We start from the raw sequence: 27,606 nt of genomic DNA on the forward strand, positions 1-27,606 counted from the left end.
CGGTTTGAGTTTTCTGATGCAGTCAACCCCAATCATCATCCTTCTCCTCTTATCCCCAATACTTACAAACAGTGGCAGTTACTCTGTTTGGTTTCCACTGATACAGAGGCAGGAGATTAGTTTGAATCTTCTCTGAGATTGTCCTGCTTAGGATGCACTAAAGCGTTCATGAAGAATAATTTGAGCTTCTGAATTTGGGTGAGTTGTGAATGGTGTTTTATGGACTGCTACCTAGACTACACAGGGTGTAAACTTTAATGCAAGAAGGATATTACCTGGGTAGGCACCAATTATTTCTTTATCAGTAGCATATTTACATTTTTTTTTCTAATCATAATTGCATGCACTACACACTACCTCACAGGAAGTTATTCTTTACTGCCACAGGTGTCTTTGGTGTTTCATGCTTTCTTTTATCCACTACAGGGGGCAGCCCTGAGGCCAACACTCGCCTGTTAGGAAGACTGATGAGATGAGAGATGGGATCCTCAGTTACTGTTGTAACTCTGTGCCCCCTCAGGTGAGTCCCACTGCAACAATATCAATATTGAATTATTAGCAATAAGAGCAATATGAAATGCATATTTAATAATTTTTTTGTCTCTAGCAGCACCGATATCTGATCATTTCTAATAATACCTTTTTGTGACCGGGCTGTAATGTGATATCACCACATCAGAAAATGTAGATCAATGTATTTTTTCGTCGTTCAAAATTTGATTTTGTGTTAAACAAATAATGATGTAGGAACATTTTGTAAACAAATATAAGATCTGGCATCGAATCGAAAAATGTAATTTTTGTCAAAAATCTATGACCATCTGCAGAACATCACTGAGGACACTGAGCCCTGATACAGTAAACATAAGGCGACATGTCTCATTAAGTTTGGTGGAATCCACATCCTCTACTTTGTAAACCTATGTACCTGAATACAAACACACTTATAATTATTTACTCAGATATTCAACACATCTGCATACTTGCATTCCAAGACTGTATAAAAACTGACCTCCACTACACTGAGATGTGCAGAAACACACACACACACACACACACACACACACACACACACACACACACACACACACAACCATGAACATTCTTGTTCCTTTCCTTCTCTTCTAAGGGTGGTCCTACTGCACACAAGAGCAACAGATTATAAGCTATTATATGTGTAATGTGTAAAAACAAGTGGACTTTTTTCAGATTTAATTTTCATTAAATAAAATGATTGCCTTACTCTGTAAGGTTTGTAATGTGTTGGCAGCAGACCAGAGTTACTGTATGAGCATTTTCACTTTCACCGCACACAAATCGTGTCACTTTTTGTCATACAGTTTATGCGACAGTCATAAATGTTGTGTAAAGTATCTTAGATGAGACTGTAGTTAATCTATCATCACTTTTTACATTCACAGGTGGATCCTTTTCCTGGTCATCTTTGTGCAGCAGCTCAATGCAGTAAGACTTTTCTTCATAAGTCTTCATTACATACACATTACAGTTTTTTTTTCAATTGCTAAACGACAGTAAGCACAACTGGAGTCACATGTGCAAAACTCTAACTACAGTCTGCACAGCAGCAGTTCATGTGGACCAAACTCTAGTTCGTTTTTCATTGCTTGAACACAGTTTTCAAAACTCTACACACTTATCCCATGACTTTAACCACAATGTGCAAAACACTGTAGATTTACAGCACTTTGTTCAAATGCTAACACACTGCTGTCAAAACTGTTAACCACACATTCAAAACAGAATAGATTTCAGTCTGGTGCCTATCAAACACTGCTGATTGGAATTTTAGCTGAAAGCCTAAGTAGGTGTCTTATTTTAGACTAGTTAGTGAACATATATGGTATTTATATGGAGAAAGCTCAGAAAGCCTTTTTTTGTATACAAACACCAAATAAGAATGAAACAATTATACACTGTACCGTTGAGAGAAACAGGTAAAAGAGCAAAGATACCAATATGTCAAAGTAAGAGGTCTGAGGTTATGTACACAGCTATAAAAAAAGTGAAAAACACTATATCTTTACAACAGTAAAACTGCATTCTTACTGTTTTTCAGAAAGTAATGGAGGTGAAAGCAATGGAAACACCACATTTGTTAGTATTTAGAGATTATGCAGACATCCAATGTGATGAAGAAAACTTGCCACATGATGCTGGAGAGAGGCAGAATTAGTCACACTATTCTTTGTTACTGTTACGTATGTACCTTTAGTTTTTTTTCCCCAGTAATTCCATAAATTACTAGAATTTCTATATTGAAGAAAACTGCTGATTTTCATTATTCTTGTTTACCTTACGTAAAATTGGTATATTATACAATCTATATATTTTCCTTAAATAAACTATTGAGTAGTGTCAAGTCACTCAAATTTTTCAAACTGTAAAGATGAGAAAGTTTGTAATTTCTGTATTGGTGCTTGATGCTAGTGTTTTTACCCTCAGTGTGTTCTGAGTGACAATGTGTGTTATCTCAGTGAGGATTGTGCATAGTGTTTGGCTGCACTGAGCCTGTTTTGCAGGTGATGTGAACTGTTTAGCTCAGGTGACTGTTGGTAGTGCAAACTGTAGTTTGAGTTTTGCACATGTGACTCCAGTTGTGCCCACTGTCGTTTAGCAATCGGAAAAAACTGTAAGATTTAAACATAATATCACTACTATGACAACCTTTAAAGGTCCAATGTGTAGGAATTTCTCCCATCTAGTGTTGAAATCATATATTGCAATCAACTCTCTCGCACCACGCAGTTCAAAGTTCTGTAGAACGATGTGACAGTTATTGAGGCTTCATATCACTTTTTCTTTTAAAGCCAACCCTTTTACTTCCGCTCAATAACCCCCGCTTCTATGCCCTCTTCTGCCGTACAGCAACACCAGTTACTGTCAGTGGGGCGGATGGTTAAGCCTATATTAAAAGGAGTTACTTCAGATACTTCCCTAAATTTTAGTTTATTTTTTAGAGAGACACACACACCCTAACTAAAGGGCCCTCGCCTCGGTGGGAAACCCGATGACGAGCATCCTAGATGTCTCCTGTATGTGAAAAACAGTGCATTCAGGGGAGCTTTACAACCACATGATTTAAATTTATTACTCACATTTGACGGCCACTTCTGCCAGGGTCACAGAAGCTTCCGCTCAGCTGAAGGACCAAAGGTCTGCTTGTCAAGTCGGTCCCTGCGGTTGCTGCAAACCAAAGTGGTTAAAGAGGAGGCCTCAACGCACCCCGTGGGGTGTCCCCCGCTCACACGGCCGGGGTGGAGGAAAAGGAGAAAAGGGAAAAAAGTCCTCTAAAAGAGCACAAAAGACTTAGGAGACTCTTTTGGTTACCTTGCTCAACGTGAACACAGGTATTTTTATTTTAGATGCAGCAAAAGTTAAAAAGCAAATAAGCTATACAAAATATGAAGAAATAAAAGAAAAAAAATGAACTAAGTTCAATCACTCAAAATGCTCTAAAGCACAGGATGCCCCAAAAAGCAAGGGAGAGGTCAAGAGAGAGCGCTTTTTGGCGAAGCACCCACTTTTATATGTACATTTCATGAGGTTCAACCCCCCATCGCAGTGAGGTGTGTTTTACCATCTTATTTTACCTTACATGGCAATACAATCTTAATGCAGATATCAGGCTGGACATACGTAAAAACATCTCATGTGACGATATTTCCTATATGCATCTGGCAATATAATACTTAATATGCAGTTCATCACTAGGTCAATGCAGCCACCTTTCTCCCTCTATGTGCACGCAGGGCCTCAACCCCAAACGTATGCGCTTCAGGGCCTCTCGCAGGCACTTCCTCTTTCCAGCTGCAGTTTCCAGCTCACTAAGATGTCTCTAAGCAGGTTTATAATAATATCAGTAACACAATGTTTAGCATCATTATATTTCTAAGCAATCATATAGATCTAGAAGCAAATCAAAAACCAAAATCAAAAGCAGGAGTATAGTAGTCTAGTTTTAGCTGTTTTTGGGTTAACATTTGAATACATTTCAAAAGCAGTAATATACTTTTAGCTGTTTTTGTGTTTTCAATTGGACCTCGTTCAACAGTACGTATTACAGCTACGGTAGCCATCACGCTTCAAAAAGCCGGTCTATTGCTCTTGTCAATATCATTTTTCTATTTCTGGGCAAAGAAGAAGACTCCTGTTCCTGAAATTGAATACGTGTGAAACTGGATTTTGATTACCTGTGGTCCTCCATGTTTCCTTCTTCAAACTTGCCGGGGCCGGGAAGCCACGATACCCATTAGCAGCATTAGCAGCACCTGTGAGTTTATTATGTGACAGCGAAAATGCAAAAGACGGAGCAGTATGTCCTGTATGTCCCTTACCGGCTAACGTATTTCAAGATGGCGCATGAATAGGGAGCGTCTACCCCAAGGGGGTAAGCATCTGTCAACAACCCGTAGGTCCTATGGTGCCATTTTGATGCTACCAAATGATCACCCAACGTTAGCATCCCATTGACTGCCATTCATTTTGAAGTCACTTTGACAGCGAATAACTTTACATCTGAAGCGTTTAAAGACTCTATTTGTCCATTGTTTATTTCTAAAGAAACACGACAATGTATAAAAGGCTCCATTACCTTGTACCAGCAGACGTTTTTGTAAAAATAGGCTAACGATTGTGTCATAACCAAGCGACTTACTGTCGCATAGTAGAGGAATTACCTCATAGGACAGGAGAAGCTCGCAGGCAGTTTCGACTTACATGACCTGTTTAATTTTAATTACTAATGTTAATTAAAGCTGCGAGCAGCGATGGACGGGCCCGAGTGCCTCTGCGCGCGTCGGGGTTACCGGCGGACGCCGCTTCTTGCGACTGTGCATTTGCGACCGAGTTTGAAGTTGATTGGATGAAATCTCTAGGAGGAGTTCGTTAAAGTACGACATGTGGAAATGGCCAAAATCGCACTAATTTCAAACTTTGAAATCAAAATGGCGGACTTCCTGTTGGGTTTAGGGTATGGCTCTAATGACGTTTTTTGTACATTGTCCATTTTTGTGCGCCTATTCCCGAAACCCTTAAAATACGTACATTTTCACCAGACTTGATGCGACTGCCAAATTTGGTGAGTTTTTGAATATGTTAAGCCCCTCAAAAAGCCAATTCATTTGACGGGAAAATAATAATAATAGAAAGAAAGAAAGAAACAATAATTCCTTCAGTTTCCAGACTGTTTAAATTATTTAGTGCCTCAATTAAACATGTTTTTAAAGTACTGTACACTGGGTGAAACGCATGCACCTGCTAAACTGAAATAACCCTTCACATGAACCATTTTTTTTTAAATGTAGTATTTGTTGAGACTACTTTTGCGAGGATGTTACATTGGACTGCATTACATTGAAAACCATCAAGTAAAGTTTAATTACAACTTCATTTTTGTTAACACTGCTGGAATGTAGTTTAGGTCTGTCAAAAACAACAAAAAATCAACACAACGTCAAGATAGTCTTGAACCTGATGCTCTCAATGTATTCCACGTCACACGGTGTACATATAATGTTTATGTCTATGTGCTTCTGTTTTGTACACACCTGGATTCTCCCAAACCCAATCTGAATACCATAAGCAGATGGTTAAGTGTTTCAAAGAAAAATTCCTATTGTATTGCTCCCTACGTGTGGAGCACAGCCTCCAAACTATCCCTTTAACATTAATTGCTTTTAGCTTCTACAGTATGTTAAACCTACATTGTGTAATTTTTTTTAGTTGATTGTTGTTGTTCTTTCACAAATATGTGCTCCTTAATGTGTAATTACTTCCACCAACTAATCAAAGTATTGTCGTACGCGTAGAATCTGCCATTCAGAATCATTCAGAATACATACTAGCGAGTCGCTCGATAGACGGCAGCCACGTAGCGCCTCCATCTTTAAAATACATTAGCCAAAGAGGGACATACCTCTCAATGGCACTGACTGTGACGAATGCCAGGGGGAGATTACTAGCCAGGGAAGCGAAAAAGAAAATTAATACGACAACGCAACAGGCAAAGCAACAAGACCAATTGAAGTGGCTAGAACAGCTGCATGTAAACAATGGAGATACTAAGAGCTAATTTCGGGTTCAGCCACCGTAGGAGTTGAAATGACCTTGGAATGGGAAGGGCTAAAAAAGTAATATTCAGTTGGTTGTCATACAATTTCACCACTAGATGGGAAAAAAATTCTTACACAATGTAGCTTGAAGTAGAAATGAAGACCTGCCAGTGTTTTTCCTTCTCACTATGTGCTCCCAAATGTGTTCCCAATTTGGCTATTGCCCTGAATCCCAATGGCCTGTCCAAGTCATGGCCAACTGTCAATTTTTGTGACTGATGCAAGAGATACCCATGAATTTTTGGACCAAAAGCTAAAATGGGATAGCAGATGTGTGATAGAACGTAATTTCACCAGCATGTAAACTCCTCCAAATATTTAGTAAGCTTTGAGAAAACATTACTAAATATTTGTGACACAGGCATTGTAAAACTCCCCGTACATTAACACCCACGGTGGGAATACTTGGCATCTGGAGGTGTGGTGTGGAATCACAAAGTAGCTTTTCAACAAGATGTCAGTGTGGTTTTTAGCGTGGTGAAGCTGTGTTGGCTTTCTTTCTCATCAAGGTCAGAGCACTCATTATTTACCCAAGTCAGTGTGAATATTGATTTGTTTAAAGCTTTCTAATCAGGACTGTCCAGTCTGCACAGGGAAATGTGTTCATTCTCAAAGCTGTTAAATATTCAGGAATGTCAGATATGTCCAAACCACAACCTCATCTGATGTCCTCTGACCCCTTACTGTCTTCTGCTCAGCCTCAGCCAGTCTCCATCTGTCTCTCAAATACAGTAAGGATCAGTCTTCCTGCTTTTATGGCCTATGGTTTGTCTCTGTTTGCTGTTTCAGGGGAGGAATGAGGGCCCATGTCAAGGCAGAGACTGCTCTGTATGTCAGTGTTTTCCTGCTAAAGGTGCACGGGTAGGAACGTTTTTTTTTACTTACTTTACTTTCCCAATATTAAGCTTGATATTTTTAAGTGTAGTATTTTCCCCATTAGAAAGATATTTAGGACAAAGTGTGTCTTAATCTTAAAAGTGTCACACACAACAACAGTTAGAAGTTAAAAAGTTTTATATACATGACTTTTCTCTTTGTAGGGAGCTCCAGGGAAGCCAGGCCAGCAAGGCCCCCGGGGACAAATGGGACCATGGGGACGTGAAGGGCCACCTGGAGAGAAAGGCAGGATGGGAGCAGAAGGATCACATGGCCCAGAGGGGCCCAAAGGAGACCGTGTTAGTGTGCATGTTCAAATGCATGTTATGTGTTGTATTTAAAGTAGAAACAGGCAGAAAGCAAAGCAGCTACTGCATGCAAGAACAGCTAACCATCACAATAAGTCTACATTATTAAACATATTCAAAATGTGTATGTAAATATGCATTGCCAGTGAATGAGAAAAGAAGAAGGGGTCAGGTTGGGACTGAATAATGCAATCTAACCCTGCAATGAATGAATAGTGCCCATGTTCTTTAAATTTCAGGGCAAGACTGGTGTTCCTGGTTTTTCTGGTAATGATGGCTCACCAGTGAGTAAAACCACTGTTGTAAATTTCATCTACAAATCAGAAAAAGACATATACAGCTTACACTGACAATAATAATCTGGTAGAGGTGAGGAACCCTCTGAGGGGCTTGCAACCAACTTTCTAAATCCTGTACAGCTCAACGTGGAGTTGATTGGAGCTGACGTTTTTTTTTTTTCTTACATAAAGAAGTCTTCATAATAACACAGCCACTTTTATCAATTTTAAATATACCATGCGGTGTTCCCAACTGTTTAACTGCCCACTTTATACATTTTAGATATAATATTGGAGACTACACAGTAAATGGTGCAATGATGCCCTCTAGTGGTCACATCATGGCATCCTGTAGATAGATGGGGCCTGAATTCAAGGTGCAATATGTACTGACAGCTAGCGTTTAAAATAGTTACTGCAGTCCAAATTCAAACTACTGGAGAGAGTCGTCTCCCCCTGCCCCTCCTCCCCATATTTGAAGTTCACAGAGATTGCCAGACCTGAGAACGTATATAGCATCCAACAATGTTGCTCTACGCTAGTCTCACATAGCCAGACGTTACTCCACAGCACAGCGGAGTAGCTATTGTTAGATGCTGGCTAGGTTGACGGTCATAAAACCCCAGAGCGGAGCTCCACCGACTGACAGACACACTTTTCTTCCCAGCTGTCAAAATGGGCAGTTGATACCAACACACAGGTCAAAACACAAACAGAAATTCCGAATTTCAAAGGAGAAAATACTGGCATTAACATTGTGCTCAGAAAAGATAGAATTTCAAATTAGCATGTGTCCCTAATATCTGATGACATGTGGTCATTTTTGGATTAATACAGTAAATATATTACAAATTGCACCTTTAAGTGTTTGTGTTTAATAAACTCAAATTGTTCATCTTAACCACTGTACTTCTAAGATAGCAGACCTAACCACTGTCACTCACCACCATAACTATATTGTCCAGGGCCACCCTGGAGCAGGCGGCGAGCCTGGTTTGCCAGGAGTGGATGGCTGCAATGGGGCAAGGGGTCGACCAGGCGTTTTTGGTATTGATGGTTCAGATGGTCTCCATGGGCCACAGGTAAGTAGAACTCCTGCTCTGATGTTTGACAAAATGTTGTGGCTTTTACAGAGTTATGCAGCAAAGTAAAGCACATTGGATTTCTGGTCAAAAGGCAAAAATGTGAAAAATCACCAGAAGTAACATTCTTTTTTGACAGTTCTGCAGCACACAATTTAAGTCTATTGCCAGATTCAGTGGCAATGCAGGAAATAGTATGACATTCAAATAGCACAGAGATTAGTAGGGTTGTGGCGGTCTGGGTGGTGGTTGGACATGTAGACCAGAGGCCTACATTTGTCTCCTGTCTCCTGCCAGTGCAAAACAGTTAGCTTTTTAAAATGTTTCCCTAAAAGGCTGTAGTTGGCTAATACAGCAGATACAATCTGCAGATATTGTAGGAATAATCATTTGAATAAACATCGGTAGGCTGCTGAATGTTCACAAACATTCTCATTGACCATGATTCAAGGTTTTGTAGAACTTATGTATAAATATAAAATACTGTATCTGTTTTTTTTTTTTTCATAATGTGTCTAGTGTATACATTTACTGTGTTTTTTAAATATTTTATAAGGGATTACGTGGACTTAAAGGAATTAAAGGAGAACCTTTGTATGGTGCTACATATCCAGGGCTTCCGGTAAGTTCACCTAGTCTGGAGAGGCTCAGATAATGATGGACTGGGCCTCACCAATGTCAGAACCCACTTTATAATGATTTGCAATTACCAGTGTTTGTACATATTCTCATCTTCAGTTTGTCATTGTTCTTATCTTTGTTTCATTTTGTCTTGCAGGGGGAGCGTGGTGCGGATGGACAACGTGGTCGACCTGTATGTGTTCTTTTCATATTTTGGCAGTATTCCTCAGTAATATTCAGAATAGATGAACCAGCGATTGCATGCTTTAAATCCTACACTGTGGTTGGAGTTAAATCGACTCAACTTCATGTTTTATTCTTTAACATTGTTTAATTATTATTATTATTATTTTTTTAACTCAGGGAAGAAAAGGCGACATTGGGCCTAAAGGCCACACTGGCCCTCCTGGCCCTCTTGGACTTGAGGTGAAAAAGTCTTCACTTTTTGTACATATTTTGTCTTTTATATAGGTTATAATTAAGACTATAATATTACTGTACATGCACAGTATGCAGCAATATGTTAGACCACTTATATTCATGATCTACATTACAAGAAGAAATGCAGTGCCTTATATTGTATTTCAAAATGTGTGTGTGATTACATTTAGGGCTTGGAAGGACCTAAAGGTGTGAGAGGACTACCAGTGAGTCATTTGTACACACACACCAACACACACCAACAAACACATAAACACACAAAAACATATTAAACTTTTGGTTGTTGTGTAGGGTGACCCCGGAGGATCACTGACAGGACCTAAAGGTGACGATGTAAGAAACCATTTTGGCCTTTGACAGCTATGTGTTTCAGTTGTGCGGTGTGTGTTTGTGTGTGTGTGTGTGTGTGTGTGTGTGTGTGTGTGTGTGTGTGTGTGTGTGTGTGTGTGTGTTTGTGTGCGTGTGCGCATGTGTGTGCGTGCGCATGTGTGTGCATGCTTGTGTGTGTGTGTGTGTAAAGCAAACGTCTTCACCCCTTTAATTCCATATTCCAGGGTGAGCAAGGTGAACCTGGCCCACAAGGACCAGAAGAAGTCATACAAGTCCCTCCACATATAATCCAGCCCAAAGGTGACAAGGTGAGGCAAAGATCTCATTTGTATTCATACAATATTGATTTTTGACTGCATAGATTTGTATAAAAACATTCTTTTCTTTATTTTATTTTCTGCTTCTCAGGGAGACCAGGGTCTTCCTGGACCATGTGGACCAAAGGGCATGAGCGTGAGTTTCATCCCATATGTCAGCATACAGGTATGTCTGAGAGAAAGAGAAAGGTCTTTTATTTGCATTTTCTTCCTTATCAGGGAGGTAGGGGAGATGTCTTCGTCCAAGGAATTAAAGGAGAGCAAGGAATCCCTGGTTTTCCTGGAGTTAGGGTAGGCGTAACTTACAAATCAGACTAAAATAAGTTTTTAGACGGACACATACAATATTCACACCATTGTTTCCATCTCCAGGGTTCTCCAGGGTTTCGTGGTAGAGATGGACCACCAGGACCTGAGGTATACCATTAATATGAGGCCTAAGCCTTCCCTTCTGTTACTTTACAAAGGCAATTTCTTTAGGTTAAATACATTCACATATTTCCAGGGTCTGCCGGGAGAGAAAGGATTTCCAGGTCTCATTGGAAGAACGGGACCAAAGGTGAGCTTTACATAAACATCGAAGGATTGTGCATCACAATTTGAACCTAATTAGAAAGCTTGTGTCAGGTGCAAACAGAAGCCAATTTTATGGCAAAATTGACCATTATATTGTACGTGTAAAGAGCTACTCTGAAGTAAAACTTAAAGGACTCAGTGTGATATTGAGGACATGGATATATATTCTCCAGCAGGACATATGCTTGCTGGCATCTTGATGATACATTTGTTCCCCTTATTAGTGTTGTATTTCAAATATAGGAACAAAGTAGTCTTATCTACTGCCCTCTGGTGGTTGCAAAGTGTGACTATCACTTTTACTGGACAAGACCAATGATCTTTGATCGCTTTTCTCATTTTTAGAAATATTCGGGACATCAGTGGCATTGTCTATTCATGACTATGTTTGGGTCTCTGTCTGTGTATCCAACAGGGTTACCCAGGAGATCCAGGTTTACCCGGTCCCCTACACTTTCAAAATGGAAGTAATGCCAGAGGTGAGACCACAGCAGTAGCTACACGCTCCTCATTGGTTGAGCTATGTGTGGCCACTAGTAGCACTATCCTATTATACATTTTGTTATTTGAAATATGATAATGACATAATTTCTTGAATTAAAGGACAATAGTTAACAACCTTAGTCTGAATGTGTTAGCCAATATAAATAAAGTATACCAAGGTTTAAGGTTTCTTTATTTATACCCCAAAGTGAATTTTAGCATTCCAGATTTAGAGCAAGACATCACAACGATACAGATTCCACTGAAAATAGCTTTACTATGGGGTGCTAAGAAACTATGTTTTAAATATTCAACACTTGTTTATCTGTATGTTTTTAGTAGTCACATTTCCCCCAAAACATGGTTTAATACACAGATTTTACTTGGAATTAAATGAATGGCTAAATCCTTAGACCCTACTGTTATGTTAGTAAATAAAAGTAATTACTGTATGAGAAAGAGAGAGTGTTATTGATGATTTGGTTCTATGTCTGTATGGTTCAGGTGTTAAAGGTGACCGTGGGGATGCCGGACTGTCTGGACCCGCAGGTGACCCTGGGTACATGGGTGTGCCTGGCCCACCTGGCCCACCAGGGTTAACAATACCAGGTCAGAGGTGTTCTCTGGTGTCCTGGATCCTCCTGACATCATATATATCATAGAGTATATCACTCGCTCTGATCAAGATTTGACGATCAGTTAGAAACTGAGTGAGTGAGTCCCGAACTTATCATATTTGAAGTTTCATATCGCCTCTCACACCTTTCCAGAAGAGCCTGGTCTGCCTGGGACACAAGGGTCTCCCGGTCCCAAGGGTTACAAGGGCGAACCGGGAAGCTATGACTATTTTGAAAATCTGTTTCCGGGAACAAAGGGATCTAAAGGAATTGTCGGACCTAAAGGTGTCACAGGCCTCCCTGGTCCACCAGGTATATTACAATTTTCTTCCTAAAAGATTGAGAGAGTATACTGTATGTGTTAGCCATTTACAAATGTAGTTTCATTATTTGAAATTTGAATAATTGTAAGCTAGCGTTTTGTGCATGTTTATTTGAATGTTTACTTACTTTCTTTGTTTGTGTGTGTGTGTGTGTGTGTGTGTGTGTGTGTGTGTGTGTGTGTGTGTGTGTGTGTGTGTGTGTGTGTGTACATATGATGTGGAATACTTGATCAGGATGTGGAGGTGAGTTTCCAAGTACTTCTGATGAAAGAAGTCCACTAATTCATGCATTCAAACGACTTGCTGAAGTTTTTAATTCATGTTGGTCAATTTTTGTGGATGCTTATTAATCCTCAGATTACTACTGTGAGCCTGGAGACCCAGGGGACCCTGGTGACAAAGGAAGCAAAGGACATCGTGGAAACCAAGGGTTCAAAGGGATTAAAGGTGATCTGTGATTCTCTATAAGCATTAGTGGATCCCGCAAGCAGAGACTGTGTCCTTCTCTGTGTCAACTGACCTCAGGTGGAATCTAGAGACATCCTGTGGGGATTTACCGGAACAGATTTGTGATTTAGTATTTAGTATAAGTTTATAGAGTAAAGTTTTTACAGTATATGAACACGCTGCATCATAGCCATTCCTTTTTGTCATCTGTGTCTCCTACAGGTTGTCAAGGGGATTGTAACTGTAGACCTGGTGATGGAAACAAAGGGCCCCCTGGTCCACCTGGTTATCCAGGATCTCCTGGGTTACCTGGAACTCAAGGACTTAAAGGAGACCCAGGACTGAAAGGAAGTGATGGTCCAAGAGGCCCACAAGTAAGGACAGCAGGAGTCAAACTAACTAATAATTACATTTTCTAAAACACAGAAACATAGTTTTGTCTTTGACTTTGTGATTTCTTGCAGGGCTTTGAAGGAATTCCGGGTTTAAAAGGTCACAAGGGTCAAAAAGGTCGCAGTTTTGTGGAAGATGTTAAAGGTGAGCACCTGTTTTTAATCAAACCTATACTATACACAGTATTATTATACAAGTAAAGGGCACAAATATGTTAAATGTTTTGAAGCATCGGCTCCCCACAGGATGGGAGAATTCAAAGTCAAGATATATTAAATTATTTATGTTCACGTAGTATCTCATTAACAGGCCTAACTCCGCAGCGCTGTGGAGTAAGGTCTGGCTACACCACAGAAAATTCTGGGATAGGAGAAAAAAACACTGGGTTGTTTGCATTTCTTTAAACCAATCACAATGGTCTTGGGCAGCGCTACGCTCCGGTCGCTACAACGGCGGCTCTGCAAAATTAGTCTCTGGAAGGATCTTGTTTTGGTGAATATTTGCACCCCGCAAAAGAAAATGCCACATACAATATTAAATACACAGTACAGTAACACAAGCTATTAAATTAGCTACATACATGCGTAAAGGTAATTTGCTCTTACCAGTGTATTGCTGTGTGTACTTTGTCCACAGCAATCCCCACCAATCGGTCCCAAAACGCCCCAGTTAGAGAGTAAATGCTGTAAACATATTCTATGTAAATCTTTACAATCATTCACGGAAAGAACCAAGCAGGCCTGCCTTGTTGCCAATCCAAAAGTTCTTCAAAACTTGCCATTCTCAGCATGTAGCTCGCTAGCTTGAAGTTTGTTTGTCGTTTCACCAAAGAAACAAATTTTGAGAACGTTAACACACAGAGAGTGCAAGGTCAGGGACATCCGGTGCGTCAGGCTTTATCCTGGAAGTGTACTTCTGTTGATCCAGACTAATGTTCAGCAAACACTACAATAAGGCAATCACAGTGCACTATATTCTGCGCAGACTGACAGTCTGTTGAGTAAAACAGCTGCTTGAAATAAAAAGTAATGTTGAATAACCGAGGGTTATGTTGAATAACCGAGGGTTATTCAACATTGATTTCTTAACATTTACAGTTTATTTTGTTGTTGAAAGGTGCCAAGGGCAACCAAGGAGACCCTGGACCTTCTGGTCCTCCTGGATTAACTGGTACACTAGGACCGAATGGACGCCCTGGCCTTGCAGGGGACCCTGGACCACCGGTGAGCGTGTACATTTTACTGTAAATGTAACTTATGGAACAGAAAACATGTTTCACTTTGCTACACTCTGTTTTGGTTGTGCAGTTATGGTATCAAGTAACGTTTTCGCAGGGTGCTGGATATGCAGGATTACCTGGTCCCAAAGGTGACCCTGGTGTTGCTGGACCCAAAGGGTTATCAGGGCCTATAGGCCTCCCAGGTCCTGGCTATCCAGGCGCTAAAGGGCCACCTGGACTTAATGGTCATCAGGGACTTCCTGGCTCCTTAGGAATTCCTGGACGACGAGGCCCTCGAGGTCAGACACTAGGTTCAACTCAGTTTCTGTTAAAACACCCGTTCCCACATTACACCAGGTTTCATGGGCTCAGGAAGCATGTTGTACTTGTGTCACCAGGTGAAACTGAGCCATGCTGTCATGATGATGAGATTGGATTACCTGGTCGTAAGGGTGAGCCAGGTTCACCGGGTAAGTAAGTCTTACGTGTTACGCATATCTTAAAAAAACAATATGAAGCCATCATGGAAAAGAAAACAGGGTTTGTGGCCCATAAAACATTGTTGGTCTATGTTGCAAGTCAACCTTAAAGGTGCTCTAAGCAATGTGACGCATTTTTTAGGCTACAACATTTTTTGTCACCTACAGCAAACATCTCCTCACTATCCGCTAGCTGCCTGTCCACTGAACACACTGTAAAAAAACACGGTCTCTGAAGTCAGCTCAGGCTCCAAAAAAGGCAACAAAAACAAACTGGCCAACCTGCACCACTAAACATAACAAAGAGTGTTCCAGCCAATAACCGACAAGAAGGATTTGGGGGTGGGGGTTAGGGGGTTAGTGCCATGGATGTATTAGTGCACAGAAGGGAGGGGGAGGGGATGGGCTGAGGAGGAGGGAGGGGCGAGCTTGTTTGACAATACTTCGAACGTCAACCAGAAGTAACGTCACCCAACATCGCTTAGAGCACCTTTAAATTTTCTTTGGCCCCTTGTAGGGATTTCAGGCAAGCCAGGAAGAGATGGTCCTCCAGGAAGTCCGGGACAGCAAGGCCCGAAAGGCATGAAAGGAGACGGCAGTGAAACTGGAGTGATTGGACTGCCAGGTAACAACTCTCTAAACTGTTGTCAAATTAAAATGTTACACACATTTTTAAAGGATCATCAAGCTCTGCAGAAACATTGTCAGTTAATGATTATTTATACAGTAGGAAGTGTTGTTTAAATACATATACTGTACTGTAGGTCTCTGTTATTTGTAAAAGGACCTCCAGGTTTTAATGGGGATCCAGGTGAGCCTGGTCCCAGGGGAGTCAGCCTGGATGGCCCACCAGGCCTTCCTGGGTTACAAGGACACCCAGGCAGGAAGGGTGCCCCAGGAGATGTCACCTCTGCCAGGCCAAGTGCTACTGGCCCACCTGGTCGCCCTGGGGCTCGGGGGACAAAAGGACGCCATGGCCTTCCTGGAAATCCAGGTTCTCCAGGTAAATTTCACTTATATTTAGGTGAACACAAACAAACAACTCAATAACTTAGGCTTCAGTTAATGTGTGTATATGTATATGTGCTATACAAATAAAGTTATTATTATTATTATTATTATTATTATTATTATTATTATTATTATATCACAGGAAAAATGCAGATTTAGTCAGTTTACAGTGTACTTCCCATTCTTTACTGAACATTGGAATTGGTTGATCATCGGTGCTTTGTAATTACAGGTGCAGATGGCCAATATGGACAACCTGGTTGGAAAGGAGAGCCAGGAGCCAACGGTGACCCTGGGGCCACTGGTCCCCCAGGCCCACCCTGCACTGTCTGTGACCTGATTGGACTCACAGGCCCTCCAGGCCCTCCAGGAAACCCCGGACACAGGGGAGTACCAGGTGAGCACACAGCAGCAGCTAGCAATGTATGCAGCAAGTATGTCTCTATGTCACTCTTGGTACGGCCCCTTCCTCTGCACACTCCGGATGTCCATCTGAATTTCCCCTAAAAATGTCAACATTAAATCCAGAGTACATTCATAAATATTTATTTGTGATCCATGAACACATTTCTCTCACTGAATTATATAATGTTGCATAGGCTACCCTGGTCAAAAGGGTCTTAAGGGAGATAGAGGTCCACCTGGTCATGGAGAGAGGGGTCCACAAGGTTTCCCTGGCCCTCCCGGGTTTCCAGGCCCAGTTGGACCAACAGGCCCAACAGGCCTCTCAGGAGATCCTGGCTCCGATGGCTTGCCTGGACTGAAAGGTGGGTAACACTTTATAATAACTATCATCAATGGATGGTAAATTGATAGTTAATTAAACTTTAGTTAATAGTCATTCTACTGTTAACAAACTTTATAATGTTAACTAAATATAAGTAATTAAATTTGTTATTTCATCATTAGTTTTGTGTAATATAAAATGATATATTTATAACTTTAGATAGATAGGTAATACTTTGTCTATGGTTGATAATTGTTTTGTAAACCATCTATACACATTATTTGGATGGCTATTATAAAGTTGAAACTAACGCTTAAATAATAGTTTATAAAGCGTCAAGTATCATTAATTCTCAGTTGCAACTTCATAATAGCCATCCAAATAAAGTTTACAAATTAATTCTTAAAGGTTTACAAATTATGTGTTAATCATTAACAAATACTGCATATACTATATAAAGTTTAATGCCGTGTGCGTGCAACAATAAACTGTTAAAACGTTAAGTATAGCATTACAAATGTTATCAATTATGATATCATTGTTTATTAACAGAAAAATAACTATTCACTTTTTAAAAGTAATTAAATAATGAATTAACTATCATTTTACCATTTACAAGTGAGGGTTAGGAGCATGTTGTTGTAGTCAGCATCTGTTCACAAGGCCTCCAGACCCTGACAGTGAACCCAACATCTGATCACTACATTTCCCATCACCATCACAGCATCACACTCTCTGGAGGGGTTGTGTAACTGACAAATTATTCATCCCCTACACCAGGGGTATCAAACTTAACCACACTAAGAGCCACACTGGAAAAAGAGAATCACATCAAGGACCAGACATGTAAAGTTTATTGACATTAAAAATCTGACTTTATTACTGCATGTCTGTTTTTTTCTACATTTTTGTAGCTTTTTTTCATCAATTTTGTTGTTTTTTCCGACCTTTTGTGGCTTTCTCAGAAGTTTTTGTCACTTTTTAAAAATGTGACTCTTTTTCCAACATATTTTTTTGCACTTTTAGTCACATTTCTATTGTCATAAAGCCCTACAAAAGTCAGCAAAAAAAGTTCCTTAGCCATCATAGAATTTAGCAATTTAAGCATAACAATGACATTTTTTTTTACAGCAACCCGTTTACAGCCTGAATATGAAACTCTGCTTCTGGGGGGATTTCTGAGTCTCAATGTTACCAAATCTGCCAGATTCTGCTTTCAGTGTCACGTAAATGAACGTTTGAAAAACATTTTACCGTGTTTTTGGTCTGGCACACAACTGGCAGGCCAAAATCTATTGTGAACCTAAATTGATACACGGGCCGGATCTAAATCTGCAAGGGGCCAGATTCGGCCCGCGGGCCTTGAGTTTGACACATGTGCCCTACACTGAAACCTAGTCTACATTTGATCAACAGTGCTATATATCTGTAAACTAGTCTGTCCTGTTTGAAAGGAGACTTTCTATCAATTCATCCAGGTGAAAGGGGGTTCCCAGGCAGGCCTGGGGCCAAAGGTTTACCAGGTCGTCCTGGACCTCCAGGACTGAGAGGAAAAGAGGGAGAGAGAGGCTTTAATGGTCGCCCAGGTGACACTGGATACCCAGGACTGTCTGGTATTAAAGGTACGTCTCTGTTTACATATACATGTGTCTGATAGCTATACTCAGTCTTGCCAGGCGCCATGTGTTTTAATAATTGTAAATATTTGGCCAACAAGCAGGACATCATTAAAATGTGAAAATATGATGTCTCGATTTGTTGTAATATACAATCTCAATATAATATATTTTCAGTAAATAGGAATGCTCGTCCACTTGGACTTGACAAGGTTGTCTACCACAGTTTGACAACAGGCTGTATACAGCTACAGTCATGGCTATGCAGCTACAACACTAGATAAGGATGATGTATTATTTAGGTTTTCGAGCATTTTATCTTAACTGTGCACTCCATCCAGGTGAACGTGGTCCACCAGGAACAAGAGGACCAATATCGTGCGAGAATGTAACAAGAGGCCCACCAGGAGCTCCAGGAGAGATGGGTCCACCAGGACTACCAGGAACTGAAGGCAATTTCTTTTTTTTATAAACAAGATGATTTCTTGAATTCCCAGTCACTTCCCGTTCACTTTACAAAGACTTATTATAGATTGTGATGAATAGCACAGAACTACATTTGTTTCATTTTCATATTTTGTCGCTTACAGGCTCAAAGGGCGCAAGGGGAGAGCCAGGTGCTTCAGGTCCTAATGGATTGCCTGGTTCTCTAGGGTTTAAAGGCAGCACTGGTGCTTCAGGCAGGCCCGGATTACCAGGACCTCCTGGGTACCCTGGAAACAAAGGTTTCCCTGGTCCCATGGGATATCCTGGACATGATGGAGATTGGGTACACAATGGACCTAATTTATTGTCTTTATAATTTTAGAAACAGCCTTCTGTGTCTGTTTTTTTTCTTCACATCTGGCTTCCACTTGAGCCACACATTGTACCAGCATCATATCACTTCTGCTAATTCCAACAGTGTGTAATGAACAGCCATTGTGTGGCAGGAGACTTTTGTCATCTTTTGTGAGGACTACGGCATGGATTAAGTTAAAGGCTAGTCCTAGACTGCTTATGTTATAATTGTCACGTCATAATCCACCTGTTGGTTTCTATTGGCTGCCAGACTGGAGTTAAGGATTAGTCACTCAGTTGACAGTTCATTTGTAGTCAATTAAGGACAAAACATGAACACAACTTGGTTGGGAAATGTCACGACAAATCAGAAACACAATCCTCTTCCACTGACTCTCTGTCAGTCAGTCTCTCACTAGTCTCGCATTGCCAGACCTTCCTCCACAGTGCTGCAAAGGAGGGTCTGGCTAGTCCACACAGCATTCCGGGAAGGTAGAAAAAAACCGTTTCTTTAAACTAATCACAATTGTCTTGGGAGGCGCTAAGCACCGGACAGAGCCCCGATGCCACTGCTAAATAGCCTCGGGAAGGAACTTGTTTTGGTGGAACATGTGAACGTTTAAAGGTTGTTTTAGTCGTGCAACAAAAAACTCAGATTGGACAGAGCAGTTAACCATAGTCCTCATAAATCGACCGGAGTTTAAAATTACAACACAAAGAAAGCAGAAGGAAACGGACATCCGGCTGAAAAGAGTGGCATCTGGCTTAATTTCCGGCGGCACTTTAACTATCCCGGAAGTGGAGCAATATAGACTAATCTCTCACTGAAAGTGTTCCACCGCAACATGTCCTTCCAGTCTGCTTCACCTCCTCTTTTGCAGACTCTATGACGCAGATAAGCCACACCCACCCCAGCCCAGCCCAGCCCAGCGGCCAATAGAAACCAACAGGTGGATTATGACGTGACAGCATCTACCCATGAATACATAGATTAGTGGCTTTACGGTACATGTATTATGTGTTTGTCAGTCTCAGGAGTGATTTTACATAGTTTTAATGTGTTGATGTCTGTTGAAGGGAGATCCAGGGCCTTTGGGAGAATCGGGTATCCCAGGGTTACCGGGACTTCCAGGAGCCAAGGGTGAGTCAGAAGAGAGAGATAATGATTCTGAGGTAGCTGCTGTATGAAGAAAATGTTTATACAACAGGATGTGAATCGACAGCAGTCTGGATCATTTACAATTGTGTCTGGTTCATCAAAACAATATGGTATATTGTTATGATGAATGCAAATGCAGTTAAGAATGTAAAACAATAAAGCCCAATGCAATCTCTCAGGATTTGACATCTGTGTCATTTAGTTGGACTAAACTAATGAAAGCTGTCCAACTCTGTTCTAGGTGAGCAAGGAGAGTCTTATGGACAACATGGTCCACCTGGACCCAAAGGACTGCCAGGGGAGGATGGACCCAGTGGTGAGTTTAGCAAACGGCAGACTGAACAGAAGAGCTACAGTAGAAATGACTTCAAATGATGAGGAGGGACTTGAATTCTTTTTTTTAGTTAACCTTGTCTTGAAGGGGGTTTCTCAGTTTCTTAGACCAGTGATTCCCAACCAGGGGTACATGTACCCCAGGGGGTACTTTTGCAGTTGCCAGGGGGTTCGTGGAAAGAAGTAGAATATATCCACATATTAACATTAGGTCAACTGTAACACCTGAACATGTTGCAGTTATGTAAGAGTGTGTGAAAGCTAGTTAGCAAGCGAGCACAGAAGTTTAGCTAAAAGCAGACATGTATAAAGTACTAGAGACCCATACTTGAGTAAAAGTACAAGTGCTCTATCAAAAAAGTGACTTGAGTAGAAGTAGAAGGGCTCTTTAAGCAGAGCACTTAAGTAGAAGTACTAAAGTATTCAACATTTTTGTACTTGTATTGTATTGCAAGTAGTTTATTTTAAAATGTACTACTCAAGTACTGAAAGTAAAAGTACAAGTATTGTGTTATTTAGTTATTAAAGAAAGCAGTCAAAAGTTTGAATATCATATTTTTTATATTATGTCAAATGTTTAGCCAAGGCTGTAGCCAAAGGAATTAACAAATATTAAATATATGATATTAAAAATAACAAATATTAACAAATACTACAATTAATTACAACCATAATGAAAAGATTTCAGATATCTTACGTAAACTATGTAATAAGCATACGTAACTAACGTACACACATTGTAACCTACACAGTCTCCGTAGCGTGAGGAATTCACAACAGTAACGAGTAACGATGCAGCACATAAAAAATGTGTCGGAGTAAAAGTATTTAATTCATCAAAAATATGTACTCAAGTAAAAGTGGAAATAGGAGAAAAAAATAATACTCCAGTAGAGTACAGATACAGCCTTTTAGTACTTAAGTAGAGTAGTGAAGTAGTTCTACTTCGTTACTATACAGCTCTGGCTAGAAGTACTGAATAAATGGTAGAAATAACTAGTTAAAAGTAATGACCAAACCGATCCAATGTTTAGCTAAAAGCAATGAAGAAATGGTTAAAATAAGCTAAAAGTAATGGTTTAAAGTAACGTTAATGGATACATGATTGAAACATTCAGTTTTACTCCAAGTGGTTTGTAGTAGTAGGAATATTGACAGTTCAGTTGTTTGAAACAATTACAAATGTCCACTTTTATATAATGAATAGTGTACATTTGGAACATACATTTGGAATTGATGACGGGTACCACAAGTTCATCTGACAGGGCTGTGGGGGTACCCGAGACAAAAAAGGTTGGGAACCACTGTTTTAGACTATATACAATACTGTAAGTGGATATATAACTGGAAATACATTTTTGCGCACAAAATAATTCCCTTCAGCATCCAGAGGGAGTCCAGGAGATCCAGGGGACCCAGGACCCCCGGGAAGGTCAGGTCAGCCTGGAGAATCAGGCATTGTCGGGGAACCAGGAAGTCAAGGAGAACCAGGTGATTTCCAGTGAAGATTTAAATCAGAGAACGAATCATTTGAAAAGTGGATAAATGAAGGAACGTTGCAGTTGTTCACTTTTGATCTTAGGAATGTATAACTTACGGCCAGATTCAGGAAAAGAGTAAGAACTCCATCAAACAGTTGGATGTCATTAGAGAGAAACAAATTCAAAGTAAAGTGTAGGGACATTGTGGCATTTTTATGATTTGTTTTTTGTACATCTACATTAGCGTATGTCCTTTGGTTGTGGTTTTTATATAAGCCGCTACAGGTTTCTACCACACCCTCACATATTTCATCAATTGTTTTTTTTATGTTCTGTGTGTACGTGTTGATTGGAGCTATTTTGTGTGTGTGTCTCTGCAGGCTACCCTGGGCCTCTGGGCCCATCAGGTCAGCCAGGTCTTCCAGGTCTTCCAGGCGATCAAGGAGGTCCGGGACCACCAGGCTCCCCTGGTCCATATGGGCCTCCAGGTACCAACCTAATCTCAGTTGTTTCTCCCATCATTGGATAGGTAGGGCACAGGCATTGTAAGTGTCTACTATGTTATTTGTTTTGGCTATGTAATGGCAATATCGATCACGTAAGGCTTGTATCATGTGGACGCGCTGACAGTGTTGATTTCATTACTTAGAAATCCTCATGGGGGAGACAGAAACTACGCACTATAGCTTTAAAAGACTTTGTTGACTGAAGCTTTATTTCAGATCTCACCCTATGTATTAGAATATTCCACCACAGCTATCACTTGAATTCTGTGTCAAAAGGGTTCTAAGATGGCTGCCAATAACCTACTGTACAAGATTATTCTCATGTTGTACGGTGATTTTATGTTAGGGCCCCCTGGAGCACCAGGTCTGGATGGACTGGATGGGCTTAGAGGTCCAAAAGGGATCAAAGGAGCAAGTGGTAAGAGGGAGGTTTTGTACTTTCATTATAATTTAGCAATCATTTCTTTGCGTTTCTTTTATGGTGTGTCAGTTGGTATACATTTTTGTTGAAATGCCTAAAATGTTACATGCTATGACATTTTACTGTTGATACTTAAATGTACTCAATCATTACTTTAAGGTATAGGTAGTCCTGGCCCTCCAGGACCAGATGGTTTTCCTGGAGCCAAAGGTTATAAAGGCCAGCAAGGGCCTCCAGGACCCATTTATCCTGGGCCCAAAGGCCAGAGGGGCCCACCTGGCGTCAAAGGTATCATATCTATTATTATTAACAATAGTGCATCTACTTCATCTGTCCATAATGGTGAGGGAGAAATGAACTGTTGAAGTCAAAACATTTTAAGTGATTGTCTCCTCACAGCACAGTACACCCAGCCAATAAGTGCAATAAGAACTGTAAGAGCCAATTAGTGCCCTTGGTGTAAATAGGAACCAATCTTTGGTTCCTCGGTTGCAACCCGGAAGCACATACAGTTTTTGACCACACGCACACACACACCAACACTACAACACTACACAGGCATACATACAAGCAGTGATTTGTCTGGAAACCCAACTAAGATCTCGTGGAAATAACTGGAACCATTGGTTTTAACTGCAAATATGACTTGGACTTTCAACAGCACCTCAGGGGCTTAAAGCTTAGGCTTAGAACAATACAGTGAGCCTCTTATGGTCAATCAGATTGTATTGTTTGTTTTGTTATCATTGTATTGTACTCTGTTGCTGTTTTTCACTCTCCTTATGAGTGTGGTTACTGTTCCTCCATCTCTGTGTTTTTTCCCTCAGGTCGTCCAGGCTACCCAGGTGACCCTGGTAACCCTGGCAGAGAATGCTACAGGCCTTTGCCAGGACTCTGTGGATATGTAGGATATGAAGGACCTCCAGGACCTCCAGGTGTGTGTGTGTGTGTGTGTGTGTGTGTGTGTGTGTGTGTGTGTGTGCACACGCGCGTGGCAATTTATGTTCATCTCTTTGTCTATGTTCGTCTCCGTCTTTGTGCGGCCACAGTGAGGGATGTCAATTGTGTGGATGTTCATGTTCAGTAGTGGGTTTGTGTGCCTTTTTTTTAATCTATCGGTCCACAACTGGGATTTTTGTGTTGTGTCGTTAGGTCGTCCTGGAGAGCCAGGCTCTCCAGGCAGCAGCATTGTCTCCAAAGGAGACCCAGGTCCAATTGGCTTCCCTGGGGCACCAGGTTCTAAGGGGGATCAGGGCTTCCCAGGGCCTGCTGGCTCTCATGGCTACCCAGGCTTAGGAGGATCAAAAGGTACATTACAGTGCAAGACTGCTGCCCTCAGGATTTACTGTGTTGCCGTCCACTTGCATGCACTCTAAATATTGCTGCACTTTAACAGGTGAGAGAGGTCCTGATGGTTCCGGAGGTTTTCCAGGACCCAAAGGACAGACTGGGGTCCCTGGACCTCGGGGGCGCAAGGGAGTAACTGGCCAACCTGGAGACCCAGGTGAGAGGCCCCGTAGCTAAGAGAATTATAATTGATTCTCACTTATTCAACGCCACTGAATGCTGTGGTACATGTTACTACGGTACATCTGGTAATCACCTCATTACATTTTTTTTTTTTCTTTCAGGTGTCAAAGGTGCTCCTGGGGATTCCATCTGGGAAGACCCAAAAAGGGCCCCCATGGGACTCCCTGGACCACGTGGTCGCCCAGGATCTGTGGGGTTTCCTGGCGATTCCGGTCCTCCTGGGACTCCAGGACGTAAAGGCAAGAGAGTCTAATATGTTCTCTGTGTGCGTATGTATGTGTGTACACATTCTGCTCTGTGTCTGAATACATCTGTACTGTGTGTTTTCATCCACTGTTGTCTGTATGTGTCATTTTTTGTATGTATGTGTATGTTCCAGGACAGAAGGGTCCCATAGGGAATGTGGGTATCCCTGGCAAACCAGGTCCTGCTGGTCCTAATGGTCATATTGGAGACCCAGGAGATGTTGGTCAGCTGGGATTTACTGGACCTCAAGGTAAATTATCAGATGCAGTCATGTAACAAGCCCAATCTTTGTACTTGACTGATAAGTCTCCTTAAAAGAGACAATGAATTTATGTAGAAAACGTCTGGATACATGTTTTGGTCTTTCTCTCAAGGCCACAGACAAAACGATTGACTGCCTCCAATAAATAGCTAATTTCATCTTTCAGCATTACTTGCTTCTTGTTCAACCTCTTCACCCTACAGGTATCCCAGGTCCACCCGGTGAAACAGGTTTGCCAGGCCATAGGGGGGCGTTAAAGTCCGGCTTCCTTTTGGTTATCCACAGCCAGTCAGTTGTGGTGCCACGGTGCCCTGAAGATAGCAGTCACCTTTGGGTGGGCTACAGTCTGGTCTACTTGCAGGGACAAGAGAAAGCTCACATTCAAGATCTGGGTAAGGGTCTGCATAAAGTGATACTTTTGTTGGAAATGAGTTCATGAACCGGTCCATGAGTTTTACAGTAAACATGAGCACATTTCCCATATATTTTAGGATCCACTTTAAAATGCTTTTTTATTTGCTTTGAAATCCCTCAATGGTCTTGCCCCACCCTACATCTATGAGCTGCTGCACCCTTCACCCGCCCGTTCTCTCAGGTCAGCTGAACAGCTGCTCCTGGGTGTGCCAAAAACGAAGCGTAAGCTCAAACGGGGCCGTGGCTTCGCTGTTACGGCTCCTAAACTGTGGAATGACCTGCCTCTGCACGTTAGACAGGCCTCTTCACTGTCTGTATTTAAATCTCTTCTTTAAACCCACCTCTTCTCCTTGGCCTTTGACACTTAGTATGACTTGATTTTATTGTTTTTAGGCCCGAGAGCAGTGAAATCTCATTGGAGCTATAGCCTTAACCCAACAGGAAGTCCACCATTTTGAATTTAATGTTCAAAAACAGTGTGTTTTTGCTTGAACAAACTCCTCCTAGAAATTTCATTTTTTTTATTGTTTTTTTTGTATGGCTGTTATTATTTTTTCTCATGTTATTTGTATGTTATGCCTCATGTGAAAACGTTAATTTATTCTTCTGTACAGCACTTTGGTCTACTATGTTTTAAAGTGCTCTACAAATGAAGTTTGATGATGATGATGATAATGATGATGACAACAGGGTTTCTTCCTCTTTTACCTCCTCTCCCTGTAGGCCAGGCTGGCTCCTGCCTCCCTGTATTCTCCTCCATGCCTTTCTCCTACTGCAACACCGCTGCCTGTCACTACTCTAGCCGTAACGACAAATCCTATTGGCTCTCCACCACCGCTCCCATACCCATGATGCCGCTTTCTGGCCAGGAGATTAGCTCCCACATCAGCCGCTGTGTGGTGTGTGAGACAGTCTCACCCGCAGTGGCTTTTCACAGCCAGGATCCCACAGTCCCTGCATGCCCACCTGGCTGGAGGAGTCTGTGGACGGGGTACTCTTTCCTCATGGTGAGTCTGATAAAAAGCTTGGGTTTGTGTGTATGAAAAAAAAATGCTTTCAACATAATGTGTACATGCTGCACTTTTCTCTTCAGCAAACAGGGGCAGGTGATGAGGGTGGTGGCCAGTCTCTGGCTTCTTCTGGTAGCTGCCTTAAGAATTTCCGAACTCACCCCTTCATAGAGTGCCAGGGTGCGCGCAGTTCCTGTCACTACTTTGCCAACCTCTACAGTTTTTGGCTGACTACTGTTGGTCAGACAGAGCAGTTTATCACCCAGAGGCCTGGCACCATCAAGGCAGCCAACCTACAGCGACAGAAGGCCAGCCAGTGCCATGTCTGCCGCAGAGAACAATAAAGGACCTCTTGTCACTTCCTGTCACTTTAGTTGTTTAGTAAGTTTAGTTGTTACATTAGTTTTTTTATTTAATTTTTTTAAGCTATTCCATTTTCAAAATGTAATTTTGATAACCACTCAGAGTTATAGCTAGATTCTTTTTGATGACAAAAAAGTGTGGCTTTGCAATTTTACATTGTTACCTCTATCCGAACAACTTTTTTTATGCTGTCACTGTATGATGTTGCTATCACTGTGTTCCTTTTGTGTCATTATTTTTCAATAAGGTGCTATTTCTAATGGTAAAAATGTTTGATAATTGATCATCTAACTGCTGTACCTTAAAATACTGTAAAATCCACCTATCCTGATCAGTTCTTTAGGATTAATATATAATATTATATATATATATATATATATATAATTATATATATAATAAGACCTTTCCTTCTTTATGTAAATTTTGCTCCTTAATTAAAACGTTAAAAAGTTTCAACGTGACGAGTCATTCAGAGTTCAATAGCTTCAACAGATGGAAAAAAAACCTACATGCAAAAATCCCAAGATGGGAGAAAATGAATAATTTCAACAGGATACAGTTTTCCATAGCGGGTTTCAAGTTCATATTTATTTGTTTCTCTCAACAGAACCCAAGTGACAATCAGAATACAGTACTTTTTTCCTCAAACATGTTTTTTCCTTTTCTTTTTTATTACGCAAAACAAGAGAACACTCAAGTGCAATAAGACAGAGGACTCTGACAGTGCGGTGCTCTCTCTAACTTTTCACAGTGCACGTTTATACACACAAAAAGATTGTACATCATCATTATTACATTTCCAAACCTCCACCCACCAACATCATGG

General features: G+C 41.0%; 1 protein-coding gene across 2 annotated transcripts; it reads left to right on the forward strand.

Annotated features, from left to right (window-relative positions):
* Window positions 1-46: 46 nt before the first annotated feature.
* LOC114564810 (collagen alpha-4(IV) chain-like) lies at window positions 47-27,103 on the forward strand. Of its 2 annotated transcripts, XM_028592392.1 has the most exons (48): window positions 47-198; window positions 427-520; window positions 1,422-1,464; window positions 6,921-6,992; window positions 7,172-7,306; window positions 7,555-7,599; window positions 8,559-8,675; window positions 9,232-9,297; window positions 9,454-9,489; window positions 9,660-9,722; window positions 9,908-9,943; window positions 10,029-10,070; window positions 10,292-10,375; window positions 10,476-10,520; window positions 10,604-10,675; window positions 10,757-10,801; window positions 10,890-10,943; window positions 11,376-11,439; window positions 11,948-12,052; window positions 12,214-12,372; window positions 12,618-12,626; window positions 12,741-12,830; window positions 13,053-13,204; window positions 13,295-13,367; window positions 14,340-14,446; window positions 14,558-14,741; window positions 14,841-14,912; window positions 15,439-15,546; window positions 15,706-15,924; window positions 16,165-16,329; window positions 16,532-16,699; window positions 18,138-18,281; window positions 18,617-18,727; window positions 18,866-19,044; window positions 20,133-20,196; window positions 20,456-20,530; window positions 21,931-22,038; window positions 22,409-22,516; window positions 22,881-22,952; window positions 23,115-23,243; window positions 23,783-23,890; window positions 24,108-24,263; window positions 24,352-24,459; window positions 24,587-24,724; window positions 24,865-24,981; window positions 25,197-25,385; window positions 26,131-26,414; window positions 26,501-27,103. In XM_028592392.1, the coding sequence occupies exons 2-48, from the start codon at window positions 480-482 to the stop codon at window positions 26,759-26,761; spliced, it is 5,022 nt and encodes a 1,673-aa protein (XP_028448193.1). In that variant the 5' UTR covers window positions 47-198; window positions 427-479; the 3' UTR covers window positions 26,762-27,103. The 2 variants fall into 2 exon arrangements, with proteins under 2 accessions (XP_028448193.1, XP_028448194.1); XM_028592393.1 differs by lacking the exons at window positions 9,908-9,943; window positions 10,029-10,070.
* The last annotated feature ends 503 nt before the right edge of the window (window positions 27,104-27,606 follow it).

The sequence above is a fragment of the Perca flavescens genome, chromosome 12, assembly GCF_004354835.1.
Source record: "Perca flavescens isolate YP-PL-M2 chromosome 12, PFLA_1.0, whole genome shotgun sequence".
Classification (NCBI taxonomy): domain Eukaryota; kingdom Metazoa; phylum Chordata; class Actinopteri; order Perciformes; family Percidae; genus Perca; species Perca flavescens.

Coding starts and splice junctions, on each gene's coding strand:
- LOC114564810 (XM_028592392.1), top strand. CDS start 480: ATGGGATCCTCAGTTACTGTTGTAACTCTGTGCCCCCTCAG. Junction 10,676..10,756: donor CTGGTTTTCCTGGAGTTAGG/GTAGGCGTAACT, acceptor TTCCATCTCCAG/GGTTCTCCAGGGTTTCGTGG. Junction 20,197..20,455: donor GGGACTTCCAGGAGCCAAGG/GTGAGTCAGAAG, acceptor ACTCTGTTCTAG/GTGAGCAAGGAGAGTCTTAT.